Source organism: Bombus vancouverensis, chromosome 16, assembly GCF_051014615.1.
Source record: "Bombus vancouverensis nearcticus chromosome 16, iyBomVanc1_principal, whole genome shotgun sequence".
NCBI classification, from domain to species: domain Eukaryota; kingdom Metazoa; phylum Arthropoda; class Insecta; order Hymenoptera; family Apidae; genus Bombus; species Bombus vancouverensis.
In genome coordinates, this window is record NC_134926.1 from 5576146 (window position 1) to 5597194 (window position 21049).

At 31.6% G+C, this 21049-nt stretch overlaps 4 protein-coding genes across 13 annotated transcripts; 1 reads left to right on the forward strand and 3 right to left on the reverse strand.

Annotated features, from left to right (window-relative positions):
* The first annotated feature begins 22 nt into the window (after window positions 1-22).
* On the forward strand, window positions 23-1812 carry Cchl (Cytochrome c heme lyase). The gene is made up of 4 exons (XM_033329394.1): window positions 23-263; window positions 480-724; window positions 819-1174; window positions 1257-1812. Exons 2-4 carry the CDS (start codon window positions 500-502, stop codon window positions 1504-1506), a joined length of 831 nt encoding a protein of 276 aa, XP_033185285.1. The 5' UTR covers window positions 23-263; window positions 480-499; the 3' UTR covers window positions 1507-1812.
* Window positions 1813-1820: 8 nt separating this feature from the next.
* On the reverse strand, window positions 1821-3576 carry LOC117154423 (histone-lysine N-methyltransferase SETMAR). The gene has a single exon (XM_076625355.1). The coding sequence runs from the start codon at window positions 3574-3576 to the stop codon at window positions 2821-2823; it is 756 nt and encodes a 251-aa protein (XP_076481470.1). The 3' UTR covers window positions 1821-2820.
* A 74-nt stretch (window positions 3577-3650) lies between these two features.
* LOC117154421 (traB domain-containing protein) lies at window positions 3651-6609 on the reverse strand. 4 transcript variants are annotated; one of them, XM_033329389.2, is made up of 7 exons: window positions 6372-6609; window positions 5682-5926; window positions 4947-5158; window positions 4688-4802; window positions 4482-4618; window positions 3998-4407; window positions 3651-3916 (listed from the first exon to the last, which is right to left on the reverse strand). In XM_033329389.2, the coding sequence occupies exons 2-7, from the start codon at window positions 5902-5904 to the stop codon at window positions 3748-3750; spliced, it is 1266 nt and encodes a 421-aa protein (XP_033185280.1). In that variant the 5' UTR covers window positions 5905-5926; window positions 6372-6609; the 3' UTR covers window positions 3651-3747. The 4 variants fall into 4 exon arrangements, with proteins under 4 accessions (XP_033185280.1, XP_033185279.1, XP_076481469.1 ...); XM_033329388.2 differs by having other exon boundaries at window positions 6299-6609; XM_076625354.1 differs by having other exon boundaries at window positions 4947-5155; window positions 6523-6598.
* A 1407-nt stretch (window positions 6610-8016) lies between these two features.
* On the reverse strand, window positions 8017-18635 carry Rfx (regulatory transcription factor Rfx). Of its 7 annotated transcripts, none has more exons than XM_033329650.2 (17): window positions 18508-18635; window positions 16076-16386; window positions 15658-15838; window positions 15325-15369; window positions 14872-14977; window positions 14712-14811; window positions 14453-14608; window positions 14109-14240; window positions 13644-13825; window positions 13077-13547; window positions 12881-13002; window positions 12712-12809; window positions 12500-12655; window positions 12213-12415; window positions 11982-12135; window positions 11853-11904; window positions 8017-11774 (listed from the first exon to the last, which is right to left on the reverse strand). In XM_033329650.2, the coding sequence occupies exons 1-17, from the start codon at window positions 18515-18517 to the stop codon at window positions 11731-11733; spliced, it is 2523 nt and encodes an 840-aa protein (XP_033185541.1). In that variant the 5' UTR covers window positions 18518-18635; the 3' UTR covers window positions 8017-11730. The 7 variants fall into 7 exon arrangements, with proteins under 7 accessions (XP_033185541.1, XP_033185540.1, XP_033185544.1 ...); XM_033329649.2 differs by having other exon boundaries at window positions 15658-15850; XM_033329653.2 differs by lacking the exon at window positions 15325-15369.
* Between the last annotated feature and the right edge of the window lie 2414 nt (window positions 18636-21049).

The following is a 21049-nucleotide window of genomic DNA, read 5'->3' on the forward strand; positions in this document are numbered from 1 at the left end:
AGGGGAAATTATCGTGACCTTAACAGAGATCACTGTTACTAGTACTACTAGAAATAACAGTGTGAAGTGTGACAATCCTAGACCGTTTGAAGAATTCGGAATTGAGATGTTCCAATTCTTTAAAGGACAATATCTCTTATTCTTAACATTTATTTAATATATTTAGAAACATCGTAATTTATTGAAACGTCCCCCTAGTTTGATAAAAATAGATGATCAAATACATTTACTTAAACAACGATATCACATGTTCATAGCTCTATGTAAGTATTAAAACCTCGCCTTTGCCAAAACACGAGAATATTTCACTTACTCTACTATATTTTCATTACTTACTCTAACATATCTAATTGTGACATTGAAACAACAGAAGATGTAGGTTATTGCATAATCTATTTATAGGTTATACTTCCAACGGTCGTAATTTTTATTTTCTTGAATGAAAACATAAGTATTCTAATTTCAAATACTCGTTGCAGAAATTCTAGAACAAAGGAAGATGGGTAATGTAATGAATTCTGCTGTATTGGCAGCTGATGCAATTATCCCAACGCACCAGCAACAGATCTCAAACGCTCCATATCATGGAATACACAAACCTGATGGGAAACCTCCTCCAGAATGTCCTATGCACAAATCTGCACAGGACAAAACACCATCTACGTATCCCAGTGAATGTCCAATTAATGACATGGCTTCAGGAGACATTAATCCCCTTAATATGGTTAATATCCTAATTAACACAATTTAGAATATCTTTAGAATGCCTCTTGGTATTAATTCATTTCCTCTGAATGGTAATTTAAATAAAATTCTAGATGCCACCAGCTAATCAACAACCAGCACCAGATCAGCCTTTCCCACTGCCCACAGAGAGACAAGTTTCATCTATACCAAAAGCAGTGGGAGAAGGAGAGTTTTGGGTGTATCCTTCGCAACAAATGTTCTGGAATGCGATGCTGAGGAAAGGCTGGAGATGGCAAAAAGACGACATAACACCAAAAGACATGGATGACATAATAAAAATCCATAATGCCAATAACGAACTAGCATGGCAAGAAGTGCTTAAGTGGGAGGCTCTTCATGCAAGAGAATGTTGTACTCCGAAATTGCGTAGCTTTGGAGGCAAGGCCAAGCAGTATTCGCCACGCGCTCGCATCCGATATTGGTTGGGGTGAGTTATGGTTATCAAGAAGAATGATTCACGATTATCCTTGATGAGTTTGGTTAATAAACATGGACCTATTTTTTTTTAGATATGAATTACCATTTGACCGGCATGATTGGATCGTAGACAGATGCGGAAAGGATGTACGATACGTTATAGATTATTATGATGGTGGTGCAGTTGATGAAAAATTTACATTCACGTTACTAGATGTTAGACCAGCTATGGATTCGTTAGAGAACATTTGGGATCGCATGAGGGTGGCATGGATGCGTTGGAAATATCGTAACGAGTCGAAAGAATCGGAATACGCTATGAAAAACGAAGAAAAAAAATAGAAGTTAATAGAACAAAAAGATATTAGCTTGATGGTTAATTTTATGCTCGTTCTACGTATTACCTTTACGTAATGTACAGTTTTTAAAATACAGGAAACATAGTTAAACAACAAACCAAAGAAGTTCACTAATGTTTAAGAAACGAAAAGAATATTGGATGCTTCTCTAGTACTTTTCTTAATTACACAATTATAAAAAATCAATTTTAAAGTTAAAATATAAACTTCAATCAATCTCCTAAAGGTCAATTTTTTTTAATTGACGTATCGGATGTATATTCTAATAAATTGAAAAGATTTTTATAAATCCGAGACTTGTTTTTCTGTATATCATACTCCACTTTATTGTCAGCACTGCACATTATTTATACCTAACAATATGGAGATTAAAAAAACTGTGTTCAAATATTTGTATAGAGTAAAATTACATTATTAAAAACATTGGTGTTACTTAAAACGCACGAATGTTTTATTTCGTTGGAAAATTGATATATACTGTGCTTAACTGTTTTGCTATACACGCATTCTTATATAATATGTTTTTAACATATATCAGTTATTACAAAAATGTTTGGTACGTATATAACAAAGAATATTAAATCGAGGCTCGAGTAACAATATTGTATCATTCTTAATAGTTTTAGTTAGAGTAATATATTAGTACATCACTTTTTTTAATTTCACTATAAAATCATGATCTTATGATAAATCATTTCTTAATTGTAATTCACGTTATATCCTTAAATCTACTGAGAATCACAATCTTGTAATGATTTTTTTTTAATTTACAATATGTTAAAGTTAGCAATTATTATATTCATAAAAATATCCCTATCCTCATTATTTTTTCTAATATGTATCAGTGTAAACGAACACACGAGAAAGCTGTAATAGAAAATATAATTATAATGATCAAAGTAACATTCCTTTACTCTGCTATTTTCCTATATTAATAAGAAAAAATTATAATTTTTCTATACTACTAGCACACTAATTTTCTACACGCTATAACAAACATAATATCACGAATTTGATATTCAACTATTCATTTCTTACTAAAAACAATATACTTTCAGGATACTAATTTGTTGCAAAATAATATTATATATATATTTTTTTTTTCTCGATAAACGATAAATAAACAACGAATAAATACAAATTACCAAAACTCTTTTATATTTACACAACTCTATGATCAATCCAGATTCCATTCTTTCCAGTCATACAAATTTACTGAAGGCTTTTCGATAAATTTATCAAAAGGCTTAACAGTCTAAATAGTATTTCGATAAATTTATCAAAAAGCTTAACAGTCTTAAATAGTATTATGAGGCAGATAGCCAGAACAGTTGTTGGAGCCACAAAGACAGGGTGTATGACTGAGATTATGGACAGAATTAGTAACTCCGCCGGCATAGTTAAAAGTTATCTCTTCGCCTACCTCTATATTTCTGGATGCGAACAAACATAATCGAGGTACTGGTCCTTCGACTCGAATAGGTACAAGATTAGTATTTGGATCGCAACTGTGATTGGAGTATCTTCCGATATTGCCAAAATATTTAGGATCTATGCACGTCACTATTACTCGATCCCCGATATGTTCAGAAACGACAAGAACGTAATTCATGGTATTTTTATTCGCTTCGACTCTACGCCTTGCTTCCTCGATACCTACCACCTCCCCAGCATATTCGCAAATGAATTGACCTTTCTTAATGAGTTTACTCGTGAACAAACCGTGTCCTTTTCCATCGATCTCTGACACGACTAGACTATCCACTGGACCATTCTGTACCACTCTATTATTACAATTTTCTCCACAAGTACAATGAGGGTTGCACTCAACTATTGGCCCTGATAATTTTTCATCTAGTATACAATCATCTTTATAATTCGGCGAACCACGTGTACAGAAACAGTTGGAGCACCGAATTGTACATGAGCAACCTAATGAATATTCTGATTCAAACTCTTCCAGATCTATCCCAGGACCTGGTATATTATGTACTGTGTACATGACACCAGGTACAGCGTGTTCGTATTCATCTGCACAGGCAGTCGCCTCCATGATTATTACAATATTATATCAATTAAAAACCAGAAGAAAGTTTGACAGGATCTTTAAGGATAGGCAGCACAAAATAAAGGAAACAATTATTTTGTATTTATTTCTTTGTCTCCGATAAAAAGTATGTGTTATATATTAATAAAGAGCTCTAAAAGTCAAATTCCAGCTATTCTACTTAGCACTGACCTCCAATAATCCTTCAAACGACGATTTAATTGATTGCAACGCATTAAAAGAAGGTAGTGGTATAATTTTATATCCCATGTAAATCGTAGCTCCCAATAAGGAGGCTTTAATTGTAAACTTTAATATTTTGCTTGATAAAGGTTGAGGAGGTACTCTATAAAAAAGAAATATGGAAAAGAAGAGTAGGTATCCATAATGATACATTCATGAATACTTAAGTTAACTTTATATATACCGTATAATAGGCCATATATCAGAGGCTTTTACTTTTCCCCAGTTTTCAACAATTCCATTAATATGTCCTATGCCAACAACTCCTACAACTCTTGGTGGTTTTAGCCCTTCTGCAGTGTGTTGTGCTGCAATAGCCATCTGAAGATGGTATGTAAGATACATATCCCTTTCTGTGACAAACGTTCTCTCTATCGCTGGGTATTCTTCCCTCAATGACGAAATCATTTGTTGTATCACACATTTCCGTTTATAACGCTCTACGTCTTGTTTACTGATACGAGAATCTAATCGTATCATTAACCAAGCTAGCTTCATTATTTCCCACCAAGATAATTCTCTCAACGCACGTTTAAATGTCACATTAATCGAACGATCCGCTAACTGAATAATGCAATTTGGTACTTTTTTTGCCTGAAGAAGCACCATGGAATTTATAATTATCTCACGTTGTTGTTTAAATTCGGTTAAAGTCTATTCTAGTATACCTCTTCGAACGCTGTACGAAATTCACCACCTGGTGGCATCCCAAGTTGCTTAACGACATGATTCACCATGCGGTATAACATAATATGCAACAATCCATTATAAGCCCCATAGTGTCTTATTGTTTCAGTTAAACTTTCTACAAAACGAAGTAAGTGAATGATATGCCAAAAGCATTGTACTTAAATAAACAATCTGGGGAACTTACTAATACTTAAGTCTGTCGCATTACGATACAGAGCTTCCTCGTTAATGTTTATAACATCGATTCTAGTTTTACATAATTCAACTGCAACTATGTGAGGCTGTACAGCCCGAATGATCTTTAATTGTAAAGAAAAAATATAGTTTTTAATTATCCTACTAGGGGGTTCCTACTATCTTTAAAGAAAACATATTGGAATGATCCTTGAATATTTTGAAATGTACTTAATATATCTGGTACATATAAAATATAATTTATTTACCATTGCAACATCATTTTGGCTTTCAACACTGAAATGTGCTGTGCCTACTAAGTATAATTTTCCTCCTTCTGGTGTAGTAAGTAATGTCACTGTCTCTGGTAACTTCTCATCTATGCTTGCATCATATTCTGGTTGAATAAATGCAGCAATATCACTACTTTTATAATTAGTTTCATTGTGAGCACTAAATCTCAATTGATGTCCAACAACTTCTAGAGCAAAAACAATCTTGTTTTAAATACACACCTTAGAGTACAAAATGTTCATAAATATTTCTAAGAAATGGATTTTTGTAAAGATAAGACCTTCCAGGAACTATTCTATAAGTGATGATGATACCTCGACGCTTTGAAAATTTTGTTTTATTTTTATATTTTACTGGCATTCTGAAAGCACTAATATACTACTGTATCAAGTGTGCACTATAACTTAATCAGTAGCTCAACATTGATTTTATTATCATATTAAAAAGACAAAGAGAGAAAGAAAGACCTTGCAGGTCTCCTTCTATGGAAACCTTAAAAGATCAGCTGTTTTAAAGTGCCTATTCAAGTGACTAACAACATACTTATAACGAACTAAATAGCAAATTCTATTAATAAATATCACCAGAAAATTAAATTATAATGAACTACAAAATGGCAAGTATTCACAAGGAATGTTTTTTAATGAAATATCTTTGATGATACTATTATCACTAAGAATGCTTTATTTAATCATTTTTTTTATTATCACCTTTAGTTTGATCCTCTTCAGTATCTATCGAAGATTTTGCAGTATCCAAATCAGGTTTTGATTTATTAACCGTCTTTACATCTATTTGCAATTCACTACTAATTAACTTTTCAAATGGAGTTGAGATATGTAAACTTCTATCATCATTAATATCGTTTGCATCAACTACAAGGTACCGTTTAGCAACTAGCATATTTTTATTTTTGCTAAAATCTGTGCTCATGATATCTGAAGATATTTTATACCTAATAATTGAAAGTATATATTAAATTCAATCATTTTTCTAATTGATTTTATAGACTTCTTGAAATTAGAGAAAAATTTACTAATGCCATACGACAACTGACTACAAAAAATTTGTCTAACATATAGTCAGATTTACATATTTAAAATTAATGAATTACCAAAATAAAAGCGTCACTTAATGAACGCGAGAAAGTTCGTTGCAATTCTAAGAAAATCTCGAAAAAATTGGTTAAAAACGCTTAAATGTTTAAATTACTTTTTCCTATAACCTAAAGAACTAACAATATGGTTTTAATAATTGTATTATTCTAACTACCAAAATGGCTCAAAATTTTTTATAAAAATATTATGTTGTAACAGATAAACGATACCTTAGATATAGTTTCCTTTTACTGTAAATAGATATAATAAACAAAAACTATTAAGAGAAATATCTGGAACTACCTTGTTACTTGTAGTAGTAGTTGTTGACGTGTCAACAACTATTAAGATTAATTTTACAGAGAATGTTTAATAGATTTTCAATTACTAAAATAAATTGTTCTGCTAAATTTCGCGAAGTGAATCAAGCTTATTGTTAAGTTTTCTCTTTTACTTATCCGCAAATACACAAAACATCGTATGAATGTTGAATAAAAGGCAATGTTACACTATCCATGTATACATTCTATACCAATTAGTCAACTATCGATTGTTGTACAAACTATCGATTGTTGTCTCAACTTTAATTGCTTGTCATTATTATTGTTGTATAAGTCTAGAGATTTATATTTAACGTTAAAAATTATCCACATTAAGTAATGTGTATTATTCCCCTTTTTCTTGATTTTATTTTAATGCGTGAGATATGTTAGATATGTTAGATACATATAATAAATTAAAAAAGATTTAATTTTCATACATATAAATTATTTTTTATTTCGAGTATCTGCCAAACTAATAATCGAATTCTTTGAAATTAATCACAATTTTATGGTAAATACAATTTGAAACAAAAGAAGCAGGATATTGTGCAAAGCTGATAATAATTAGACTAAGAATACAAGAAACACCCAAATGCTTATTATAATATTTAGACAATGAAATAAATTTCTATTTACATTGCATTTCTTTAGCTGTATTTATAAAAATTTCTTTGGTCTAATTATTCAAAATATTCAATATTATCCACTTACCAATGCAGTGAGACTTTGATTGTAGAAAATCAGGAAGATGAAATCCTCCTTGCTTTGTGTTATTGTATTTTCTTCTTAAAGATGATATCTCGCGTTACTCTATCGTCTACAATAATACAAATAATATAACAGTTAGCTTATAATTCTGCTGTAAAAACGAACATATATCAAAATTCAAATTATTAAAAAATGGTCGATAGAGGGTGCTGTTATGATTCAAATATAACGGACAAACTTAAATTGAATTCTTTTCGAACAATAATTTTCATGTATTATAATCCCTACCATATTTTCATAATTATTCTTCATTGTCGATGTAAAAATTGAATAAAAAGAATAAAATTCTCGACAAATTAACAATGCTCGTGGAATAAAATAGATAAAGAAAACGTATAATATGAGAAAACAGCTTAGCCTGCATTAATAATGTTTATGTTGATATTATAGTATTTTATATTATAAATTACTCTTATTTATATCAATACTTACTCTTTAAAGTATACTATATACGAGATGAATAAAAACTAATTCAACTTCTCGAAATTTTGCGAAAAATTTGGAAAATTTCGTTCCACCGCGCACAACTATATAATATACAGACCGCGCGCAACATGGCGACTGAGGGAGCAACTTACTCGATTCTGGGGTCTACATGTAATTCGTTCGAAACGCGGGTAACTTTGAAGCAAAGACCTTAGTCTAACATTAATGATTATTGTATTGTTTACGTTATAGGTATTTCATGTTTTGTAGTAAACATAAAAATGAAATTAGGTGGTATCCGGTTGATAGATTTCAAGTTTGTTAAGTTATCTTTATTCTTTTAAATGTATCTCAATGAATTATTTTAATGAAAAATACTCGTCAACTAAATGACTTATGATAACATCACAAATTAGATAACAAACGCAATCTTACAAGTTTTAAACATATATTTATTATTCAATTTTTGTGATTCGCACATTCACACAGTTCTTAGAGCTTCTTACACCTCACATAATTTATATAAATTGTTTATCGTTTTGAGCTGCATTCAGTAAAAATAATCTTATTTAAGCAGTAATGAATGACACTCGACTTGTGCAAATCTGGAGGTATCAAAATATTTTCTTTAAGTTATAAGGAAAACGATACTTTTACTTTTCCTCTCTCAAGAGTATCTCTTAATTTTCTTCTTTTTCGTTTGTTCTCAGTGTTCATCTCTTAACAACGTAGTAAATCTTTTTTTCTGTCTTACAATTGGAATTATTTAAGGCCGTCTTCTTTCGCAACATAGGAAACTGTGTTAAGTTTGATCTTTTATCATCAACAACAAGACTACAATTGCTTGCACTTTGTGATAATTATGTGAAACTTACGAACAGCGATTCTACCTAAGAAGTACAAAGTACAAGCAAGTATCAATGAATACAGAACCGTGCAAAACATTTCTTTTTGAATAGTATCGTTTTTGTGTAATGTAATAAGACATTTCTATTTGATTTTGATTTTTAAATGCTGCATTTTGAAAATGAATTCGTTTAACACACATTTCTATATTCAATCATACTTGCCATCATTGCATGAATTCTTATTGACAAAAAAAGAAATATAGAAATTTCTTAGAAAGCCATTCTTATGCTAAGTACACATATCATTAATTTTTACATGTATAAGCTCATTATAGTTATGGAAATATTCTATCCTTTCCTTTTGCACACAAATAATATAACGCGCAACCAATGGTCAATTTACTGTGTGATACTCAATCCCTGTTCTCGACTTAAATCTATAAAAAGTTTGACTAGTATATATATGCAATACTTTTATACAATAAATAAATATACATATACATATATATATATATATATATATATATATATATATATATATATATTGTATCCTATTCTCGTTAAAACTATTTACGAACATCGCAATGTAATAAATTTGATCAGTATTTAGTACCCTTTATTATGACCTTTAACAAAGTGAATTTTACTTTGGAAGAAATCTTTTTTTGCAAAAAAAAAATCGTTTAAATATATTTAAAAGAAATAACCGCAATTTTTTGCTCGATACAATATTTTTATAAAATGCATACATTTCCTCTCATACATTCATTTAATTCTCTTTTCTACTCCATCACTTTGAAAAAACTTCCTAACTCTTTTTTTACAAAATAAAATGCTATAAAAGAAGCCCTAAAGGAAGAGCATAACTATCTGTCCCATTCATCTTGGTCGTTTGGCCTCGATTCTTTATATAATCAAGGTACAATAAAAAAATGTTCGTTTCTTTCTTGTATGAAATAAAAGGCACCAAGTTTTGCCAAACATTTAGTTTGTTCATAGGAGTTTCTATCTTTCAATTTAATATTGAATAAGAATAGCATCCTACAATGGATTTAAACATTTATGCAATTACTCATTTCCTACATTTCGAGATACGTTCTGATAGGATTTCTCTTGGAAAATCAAGCAATTCGTATATTTTTACATAATAATTCTCGATTTCTTGTAAAATACGTAACGTACTTTCACAAAGTCTAATTAAACAATCTATATAGCAATGTTTTGCAATAAAAAATACGTTTACATCATCAATTCTGTATTTGAGTAAACTCGCATGCAGGTAGTAATAATTTTGAAAGATAATCTTTTAATATATTCAATATTCATCTCCGTAAATGTGCAAGCATTAATTGAACTTTACTTCAGCGCAAGTTTCTCAAATAAAGTACTTTTGTTTTATAAATATGGAATTATTAGAGTAATTTTCTGACATTTGGTAATAACCATAATAAGCAAGTTACTGAAAAAATATGTCAAACAGTACACATCAATTTCATTGAAACTTTGTACTTCTCTCAAAGTATATAATAGTGTGTGTATATATTTGTTCATGTCACTAAATATATGAAATAAATGTATAATATGACATAAAATATGAGAAATTCAGAAATATGAAACTTTTATGGAAACAAATAATAATAGCTATAAGTTTTTATGAATCTACAGTGTACAACAAATTATACTCTCTCTTTCTCTCTCTCCCTTTCTCTCAATGTACACTAAAATGCTTAGAAATGAACATATCAAATTAGAATATAAGTCTTTTGGTATCATATCGTAAGTCGTAAATAATTATAGTATATCTCCATTAATTCAGCTAATTTCCACATTTAGGAAGTGGCTGTGATATATATAATTAAATCTAATCATAATCATAAATAATGAAATCATTATGTAACACGAAATCCAATTTCTAGGCCATCAGGCTGAAATAAATAAATACAATAAATGATGAAATCATACATAAAAAAAAAAGTATGTGTGTTTTCAACTTTTGTAACAACTTACATATTTTGACATGCTTTCATAAAATAATACATATATAACAAAAAAGTATAACATGAAATTCACAATGTATACTTAAAATTTAGTTAGTTTTTACTACATAGATAAGTTACTTGAGTGTCTACAAATACAAATCATCTTCTGTAGTTAAATATATTAAAATTATGTAATAAATGCGAAGTATGTTTGAAGACACTCACAGTTTTCACTGATACAATTTGCAATTTTATGTTCTTCTTTCTCTTTCATATTAAATCTCAACAACTGTGCAATTCTCTGTCATACCATTCATATATATACATTTAATGTAAGAACTATAATGTATATTCTATCAGTAAATCAAAACGATTATATTATACCATTACATTCGCCACTTTTCTCATCGCTGTTTTGTACTATTCGTTTAAAAGTACTGAAAGAATATATATAGAGTATAACACACAGACGGCTTACAACAGAACTTTTTTACGCAGCTTTATGCATAATTAATAAATTGCATTAAAAAATATGAATGTCGGAAATTTTTAAAACTGGCATCGATTATACCATTATAGTAATCTAATTTGAATCTGCTCCAGTAGGAAGAGTTACTTTTCCTACTCTTTCTTTTGAGAATACCGTCGACAGGGCGGATCTTGTAAAATGTTACTCAATTATTTGTGCAAAATAGAATCCGTCGATATGAATTCTAGGAGAAAAAGGTTTCTCCGTTAAAAATGCTCTCTTTCCGACTATTTTCTTTTGCACAAACTGATGTTTGTTATTTTAAGCTCACTCGACTTAATTTTCATGTAACATGCTAAAAAGTAAAGTACATTAGGTAGTCAAAGTTCAAGTTATTAGTGGTAAAGTTTAAGAATTTTCGGAATGCTCGGAAGCTTCAAAGGAAACGAAATTTATAGTCGAGTAAGCTTTCAATATTGAATACTATAAGGGCATGATAAATTCATGGTCCCATACACATTTCAAGGATGTTTCGACTAGATGATACATTAATGTACTAAACATCGTGCCAGCGATACGTTACACTTGCATCATATACTCGTATGAAACGAGATTGCATTACATATTCCTACACATTATATCACACAAACTTACTTAGATTGTATATATCCTGGGTGTTTGTTATGCAAAAATCTTCTTTGTTCAAGTCATAATACAATAAGATCTCATCTTATATAAAATTATAATTTATGGGACTAGTGTGTTAGTAGGCCTGCATGCTCTTGTGCTAACGTTCCATTCTCAGGTGCTACTGGCTTATTTTCAAAACTAAAAGACGTAGGCACGCAGTTAGCTTAATTTCATACGCTTTGGTTGACTCGTGTTTGACGCATCTAAAAAAACATTTCTAAATTACAAATTCCATGTAAATGGATAAAATTCATGAAAAATATTAAGCAAGCATAACTTACCTCCATTAGAAGTGGCCCCAAACGCGCTAACTAAAGAGCAATTTTGACTTTTCTGAAAGAAAATAAAAGCTATTAATCCAATAATTATTAAAAATATTATATTTTACATTGTCTGACAAGAATACACACATCTCCCATTACTGCTATTGGAGTTGTCCCTGTGGCAACTGCTACTTGATGCTCAATCAAATAAAACATATACTCATCATACAATAATCGAATTAGATGAAAAGATCCGAAACTTGCTGCGCTTCTTAAAGTAAGGTCACGAATAACCATGGAACTATTGAATGAATAATAAAATAATAATCAAAGATATAAGGAATTAATCGTAATCTTTTACATATTTGAAATAATTACCTATAAAAGGACCATTTGAGCAAAAATTGTCGAGCGGCCTTTGCAAATGTTGGCTTTTCCTCAAATGGTTTAAGAACTTGAGTCACAACGCTCTTTAACCAAATTGCCCAATCTTCCAATGAATTTTGTTGTTGTAATGTTACCTTAAAGTCTGCTTCCAGACGTTGTACCATTGCGTAATCGCATTGGCATACCCACGAAGCCTGCAAAATATACATATATGCATCTTTCAGTGTTAGAAGAGGTACACTTTATATTAAATTACTAAGCCTTAATAAATTAGATACCTGTTCTTGTACATTATGAAAATCAACGCGATTCAGATCAGCTAGCATTTGATTTATTTGACTAGAATTCTGAAGCACTGCACGTGCAGCTTGAGCAAGATGATTCAATGATGTATAACGCCTTAATGTCTGAGCAAACGCAGATACAGCAGTCAACTAAAATAAAATATTGTTAAAAAAAGATATAATTCTTCATTATTTTCTAATACTACCTTTATTTGAGTCATTTCTTCAGGGCAATCAGCCATTGCTGACGTCAACCACGATTCTAGTCCTTTTGCAAAATTTCGGATAGACTGTGTTAATGAACCTGGAAATTGTACATCAATTGTTACCGTAATGATATTACAAATATATAATGGCGTGATCAATTCAACTCACTTGGTATGGGTCGCAACACATTAGGCATTAGTACTTCCACTAAATTTTGATAAAATGTATAATCAACTTTTCTTATGAAATCTTGAACTTCTGAACATTTACACATCTGATATAACTTAGTCCTAAATAAACAGTATAAAATGTCTTAAAATGTTTTTCAGAAATTTCTTTAAAAAATCGAGTATAAAAATCTTACTTTGATAAATATTTTTCTTCTTCACATTCATCACCATTATTATTGTCCTGGCTACGCCAAAATTCTCTCCAAAGACTTTCTACAGTAGCAAACTCAAAGTTGAGAACAGCATCTAAAAAGGCTTCACAATGTTCTCTGTATATACTACGAAACGTATCAATATCCTCTAACGTGCAATCTTCCGGAAGGGACGAACCATGTCCGACTATTATTTCTGGAAATTCTGGAATAGCACCACTCGCCTCACCCAGATACTGATGATATTGTGGCGGTGAATTGTTCGAAGAAATGTTCGTATTCGAATGTGCATTGTTCTCATATGTAGTATCCTGTTTTTGGTTCACGAATTTGAATCGTTTCGTTTGCGAATTTGTACCATGTTGCTGACGCGGTGTTCCATCTTCATTTAGCATGACTAAAGGAGAACTGGGTTTAACACGAATTCCATAATAATGATACTTTGAGTTTCCCCTGTGGAAGATGATAGTGATTAAAACATAATTATTTACAACATACAATTAAAATATAATGCAGAGTGTATTTAGAACAAACAATAAAGTCCTTTACCTTGTGCCCAATCGTCTGGTTCTTAAACCCAAAAAGACGGAACGTATTAATTTCCCAAAACTTGCGGCATTTACAGGATCTAACTTATTTTCAGAACAGTGACGTAGATAATGATTGTAAAGTGTGGATCTTGGAAGAGAAACACCATCTGCTGTTTCATAATTTTCAAGCAACCAATGAACCTGATTATATAAAATTCATTATAAACTTCAGAATTATATTATTAACAAACAACAGATATATAACACTATATACATAAAAAATCAGAAAATAAAATGCTAGTTCAAACTACATATAACACCCACACGTGCTAGTAATATTTATGTTAGAAAAAATCTTTCTTGCATTATTGGCGAATCAAATTAAATTTTGAGCTTGTATAAAGCACCTCTAAAGAAGCAGTTTTGCATGCTACAACAAATTAGTACAGCTAAGCTTACAAATAGAGATTATGTATCAGCTTACTGTTGCTTGGGAAACTCTAGTGGCATGCGTCATATTTGCAGCTGCTGCTGCAGCATCTTCCACGGTGACAGCAGTACTTCCTGAATTACCGCTGATCAAGTATGCCCCTCCACCCCCGCTAACCACAGTTTCCTATCAAACACCCAACATACCAATACCACATTAAATCCCAATTTCGAAAAAGTAGCTTCATTATAGATCACCATTCGCTATTTAATATTCTAGAGCAACTCGATACAAATTTATATTATATAAAACAATAGTATATATATATATACAGAGTTTTGCAAAATAACAAAGAAATTGAAAGCAATGGGAACCATAAACATGCATTGCTATCTTACCGCATTTTCTGTCTGCGGACTAGCACGTGCAGCGGCTGCAGATATTAACGCGTGTGCTGTCGGATCCCCATCTACAACACTCTGTTGAATAAGGTACGTGCCATTGCCCTGGGATAACAATTGTCCAGTTGTAGAATTTGAACCTTGACCAGTAACCTACATGCAATGAAATATTATTCACGATAATACTAAAAGCCACACATTACGTTAGAATTACAGTTACATCCACTAATAGCAGATAAGATCTTTTATAAATTACCTGAGCGTAAGTTACTGGTGTGGTTGCTGGTGTGTAGTACTGACTGGACGCAGGAGTATACATCGCTCCTGCTTCTCCAACAGCATATACAGGGTATGTCCTATGAATGATAAACTATAAAATTTAGTGGAACGATTGAATATAATATTGATATACTTACATCTGGCCATTTGTCGGTATATACGTAGAACCATCTCCCTCAACATATTGAACATAGGTAGGATGAGAAACCGACTCGGACCCCACCGCTTCCGGCTCACCAGACACTGAAACAAACGCGATATATTTCAATATATTTATATAGACAACACTTTCACACGAATTAAGCTTCGTGAAATGCATAATATTTAGGAGTTACGCAGTTGTATCTTGCCAATCACTAGAAAAAATAGAGTGCATTTAAGTAAGCGCTTCCACTCTTAAAATAAAATTTAATATCTACACGTATTTAAATTTATTTATATTTTTCTTTATTATTCATCCATATAAAAAACGTACTATAACATGCAAAATTAATTAATGCATATTAACGAATAACACATAACTTTTTTACAAGTATGTTGTACATTAGTAATGAAATAAATAATGCATGCTAATTATATTCTGCCCTCACCTACTGCCGTTGTGAGGGACGCGTAGGATGGTGAGTCACTGGTGCCTAGTGTGGTCAGAGTAGAAGAACAGAGGTGCATGTTTTTCAGCAGCATGGAAAGGGCCAAATCTCTACTCAAACACTATAATTTTTTTTCAAACTGATCCTGATACTCACCCCTAACATATACTTATAAGGAGTCTCTCGACAACTTATCGCGATTTCCTTTTATATATATCAACGGTATTTTTGAAACCAAGTTCTCAAATTTGAACGTTTTGCAATTTTCGACTCGGCAATCGGCAATTTTGCGACTAACAGCTGAATTGAAATTAACTTTGGCTCAAAACGCACCTGTTACTGTAATAAAATGCGGAGATCCACTGACAATGGTACCAGCAGACGTGGATGCAGCGTCAGAATCAACAAGAGTATGCTGACCAGAATGGGTAGTATTCACTACAACTTGTGCTGTAACATGCGCTGGAGTACCTGTTGAGCCGTTGGAAGAGTCTGCAGCTGTTTCAAGCGGATCCTGAACCAATAACTAAATTATTATTTATAGTATGCATGTTCTCATGATCAATGGTAAATTTCTATATAATAATATAAATATTTAACACAGCTTCTTCATTTCCAATAATATCAAACATATATATAATTGATAAATATAAGGTTCCATACATCATGAAAAAAATTTCTTTAAGAGTTCTTTAAAAAAGGAAATCTTTTAGCAAATAGAGAATTACTAATACTATGTAGTTGAGCAAACCTGTATAGGTTGTAGATTATTTGGACTGGAAGGATCAGGACTGGTAACAACAGTAATAAGTTGCTGTCCCCTCGTAGACTGACTCTGTGCTGCATTACCACTGCCACTGGAGCTGGAAGTAGTCACGACAACAACGCTTGGCTTAGGTTCCACCCCCACTGTTGTAGAGCTACCCCCACTGTTATTAGCTCTGGTGGATGCTGCGAGGGCATACTGGGCTCCTGTCGTAGTCATGGCAATCACTCCTTCACCTCTCTCTACTCCCACTGTATCACCACTACTGCTACCTCCTCGTTTGTGAAGGGAAGAATCTGTAGACGTATACATATACAAATGCAATAAATATCAATAACGTTCTCCAGCAGACTCAGCACAGGAAGAACTGCTATAAATTCTTTCTATATGCTTATGGCCATTCTATAGAATGCAATCACTAAAGAAATATAATTGATTCATAAATAAAGGAAGCAAAATTACTATAAAATCTATAGATTGTTACAAACTATTCCACTTTTTTACAAGTATTATGTACTACTTTTTGGAAAGTTTTTAAATGAAAATGAGAAAGATAAATATTTCGTAAATGAATAAAAATTTGATGTATATTTTGCTGTTTAGATGTATTATACAATGTGCAAGAATGTATTGATTATTTTTTATAGTATAACAAATACGATCGTATAAGTATCGAAAGAATAACAATATAGTAGAGTTAATCATTTTTATTATAATAAATTTCAGAATACATATTGTATACGTTGATAAGCAGAAGCAGGGAACATAATTGAACGGTGATACCCGCGAATCGGATGTTAGTTATAGCGATAGATTAACAGACACCCTAACCTACATATAAGAAGAATCGCCTACGTAATTTCTCGCAGGTGTGTAGCATTCAATAATCTATAGATCAAAGAGAAGCCTCAAAGAGCGCTCGAATGAAACACGGCATTGTCGTTTCGACGTATGTGTAGCAAGATGTATTGGTACACCCTGTACCTGTAGGGTGACAGGTACCAAACAATGTTTCAAAGGGAAGAAAACGAAAGGGCGAGGGGTAGTGGCTAAAATGTAGCATACGCGTGGATGGACATAGAACTCTTGTCAAGGGGATTGAAAGCATCGATAGGAAAGGTCGGATCATAGGTGCAATTAGAGAGTATTAAAACTCCCTGCTGATCAATAGCAATAAATTTTATAATTAGCCTACGTACCCGTGAAAAAGTTTCGATGGTAGAAAAAAAATAGGATATAGAAATTCTTATTGTATATTCTATTAAAAAAAGATATATTAATCGTTTTCTTTGCAAATATAATATCAACATAAAACCATTAAGACACTATTAATGTAATAATTAATTTGAGAAAAAAATATATGAAAAATATATTATTTGATATCAGGTATTATGTTATTCTAGAAAATGGTGGTTTCATTAGAAAGCATACTGTGTATGCACCTGGCCTCTGTTATGCATGACTGCATGACTGATGCCTGAAAGTGTTCTGCAGCACACCTTATTTGTTACTTTACATTGCATGTTCCTCATATATAATATCACATATATTTATATACTTTCAAATATCTTAATATTACAAGTCTTATCTTATAAACATAATCTATAAACATATTGGACAAGACACATTGCAGTACTTGAAATTTTAAGTTTATTGCAGCATCATTTTTAAAATAATTAGATGGCTGAAGGTGGGCTTTTTCTTTCATGCTTCAAGAAGTACATTGATAAGCCTATTTTAATTAAATGCTACACAGGGTTCCAAATATTAGATATCCCCCAGGTAGGGTGCACAATAAAATCACCAAAGCGTAATGCAATAGGGGAATATATAAAGCAAGAAATCTGCAATGATTTTCTATGTGGGAGAAATTAATTAATCTTTGCTACAGCAAATACTTAGAAGATATACTGACCATAGAAAATATAACATTTTAAAAGGAATGAAATTTTCAAATCAGAGGATTAATCTAATTGGTCCAGAGTCTTTTTCTGTAAATGTCTAAACAACCAAACGATTCATAGTCTTAACAGTGTAGTGTGAACATTTTCAACAAATCTTTACATAAAAAGGCCAAACAGTAACGTATGAATGTTCATAGTACGATGACTCTGCATTAAGAAATACAATTATGAAACATGAAAAAATTCTCAGAACCATAAATCGCAGTTATTTGGATAGTTCAGCTTACAGCTATGAATAATCAAATTGTATCAACTGTCACTATACAAATACATAATACAGATGATAAAATTATTAATATAGCAGAGTTTGATAAGACGCTAGTACGCTGTATGTTCGAACACGTTACGTTCTGTTTTCCGTAATCGTGTTTGGAAAATTCTATGAACACGCGCATAAACAATAGTAATTAGAATCGTAAGAAAGCGCGGTTCATACGTTTCTTTTTTACTCACCTGTCTTCATGAATGGCGTGTACTTTCAACACGACGCCCGGACGCACTTGCGCGACCGAACGTGTCCCCCCACGTATTTCAATCGGGCTTTTCCCGTTCAAGGAACTGCCGTAGTTGTCACCCAGGAAACCACGCGGACAGCCAAGGCACCGTAGAAGTGGAAAAGCGAAGCAGCACACTCCGACAAACCTGTATATTTTGTTGTCGACGGCTGGTCGGAGTGTTGGTTGTCTGCTGCTGCGGTCGCCTTGACTACGGCATCACTGCCCGCGTCACAACCAGTACCGTACCTAATCTTCGTTTACCTTAGGGTGCTATAACTACCCTATACATATATACAAAACAACCAATACTACAAACTACCACTATTATTTATGCTCTTTCAGAATATACCCTTTTATGTTTTTAAATTTTATTCTTTCAAATCAACGTTTTCTGATTAAGCTCACTATTTTCTCTAAATATTGTTAAATTCGCCCTTCTCCTCATTCTTCTTCTATACATACGCTCACAGAAGTATTCGAATATACTTAGGAACTTTTATGTATATATTATAAAAAACATTTTGAAATTTCATTATTACTATAGTAAAACATGACTATCGTGATTCATATTGGTAAAATTTGAGACAGATCTGAAAATGTGCATAAAAGTTACAAGATATTTATTGGAAACATACACTTTGCAAGGATAAGCACAGTATTAACAATCAATTATTTTCTATATTAATAAGCCATAATATTTTACCAGACCATGTTTAGCACTAGTTTTATGTTTAAGATTACTATTCATTCTGTATACTAATTTTTTACTAAGTGTATGTTTGCAATAAATGTCTTGTAACTTTAATATACATTTTCAAATTGATTTCGAACTCTATAATTATAATCACAATAATTGTGTCTCATTACAGTGCTAACAAATTTTCAAAAAGGTTTATGTAACGCGTATAATATATTCATAAAAACAGTTTTGTGTTCAGTGTTCAAATATTTTTGCGAGCTACTATATATATGTAATTAGTAAGATATAATAAGTAAATGTACTTTAGAGTAAACGAAATAGTATTCGTTCTTTTTAAACCATATTTTATTGAAGTTTCGGCCATCTTCAAGTTTAATTTGATAGACAGTGAACTTAATTAGTATTAGGTTTTGTGTATGTTACGTGATCAAGCACTTCTATCGCGACCATAGTTAAAATCATCTTATAAGTTACATATCCCGCAATACACAATGATATTTAGTAATTAGATTGCGGATTTTTATGTAAATTTATATTTTTGAGAATATAATTTAAAAATTTCTTATAAACGCATAAAAGCCGCGTCTATTAATAGTCGATTAAAATCGAGTAAAAAATTATTCTTACAGAATAATCTTGAACCGGGTCTATAGAATTATTGATACGCCTATGAATAATGTCGCGCGTGCCCTTTTTCGACATTAACAGTCGGACTCGATTAAATCACTAAAATCTATAACATTCGTTTAGATAAAATTTAACTCCAGGTTTTTTTCCATAGGAATCCCCTTTTCGAAAAACGGCAAATGTAACTCATAAATAGAAACTGTGTTACATAGCAGTTAGTGTATGTGCGCGCAATCGCATATCAATGCGCAGCCTATACGTGATACCGACTAACTGCATTATGACATTTGCTTTGCTCCGATGAATAATCATTTAGATTAGCCGCTGATTTTTACTCGATTGGATATGCAATATGTCAGAGTATCTTTAATTCATCTTAATCTGCATTTAATTCGTTTGAATCAATCGATCATACAAATACACCGCGCTTTCACGCGGCGCGCTGTTCGAAATTGTCGAAGAGTGAGAGATTGTAAATAACTGACCAATCATGCACAAATATAATTACTAGATTGCGGATTTTTATACATCTATGGGAAGTCTGATGATGCAAAAATACATCATAACGCACAATGTATATAATGTGCACAAAAATATAAAATATCCAAAATAGGATATTTACTATAATATTTGATAGTAGATGAAACAAATTTCTATTTAAATTAAAAATTTGATTGAAATTTTATCTCTTTAGTTATGTTCATAAAAATATAAAAATGCATAAAAATCCGCAGTCTAGTGATTACTATTATCGTAACAAAAACGAATAACCTGAATGAGATCTTCCTAAAACAACTAAATATGTTTACACCCAATGACAAAAATGTTATATTTTAAATAAACTTTCGCTGCACGTTTAACCTTCTGACAGGTGTAGGAAATATGTAAATGTAAAACTTACTTGGCAACAAATTTTGAGATCGATAATAAATAATCGGCAATGAGGATTCTTCCGCCATCATTATGGAATATCTCTTGGAAAAAATGGAATTGTATTCGTCCTCTTCCTGCCACTCCATACTTTTGCGAAGTACACGCCAAAGTTTTAGAGTTTTAATCGCGGGAAAATCTGTCGACTGTATCCCGAGATACGGTTTCCACGGGCGTAAATTATTTGCTCTTTACTCCAGAATGTCGTAAATTTTTTCAACCACGTTTTATAACAACCGAA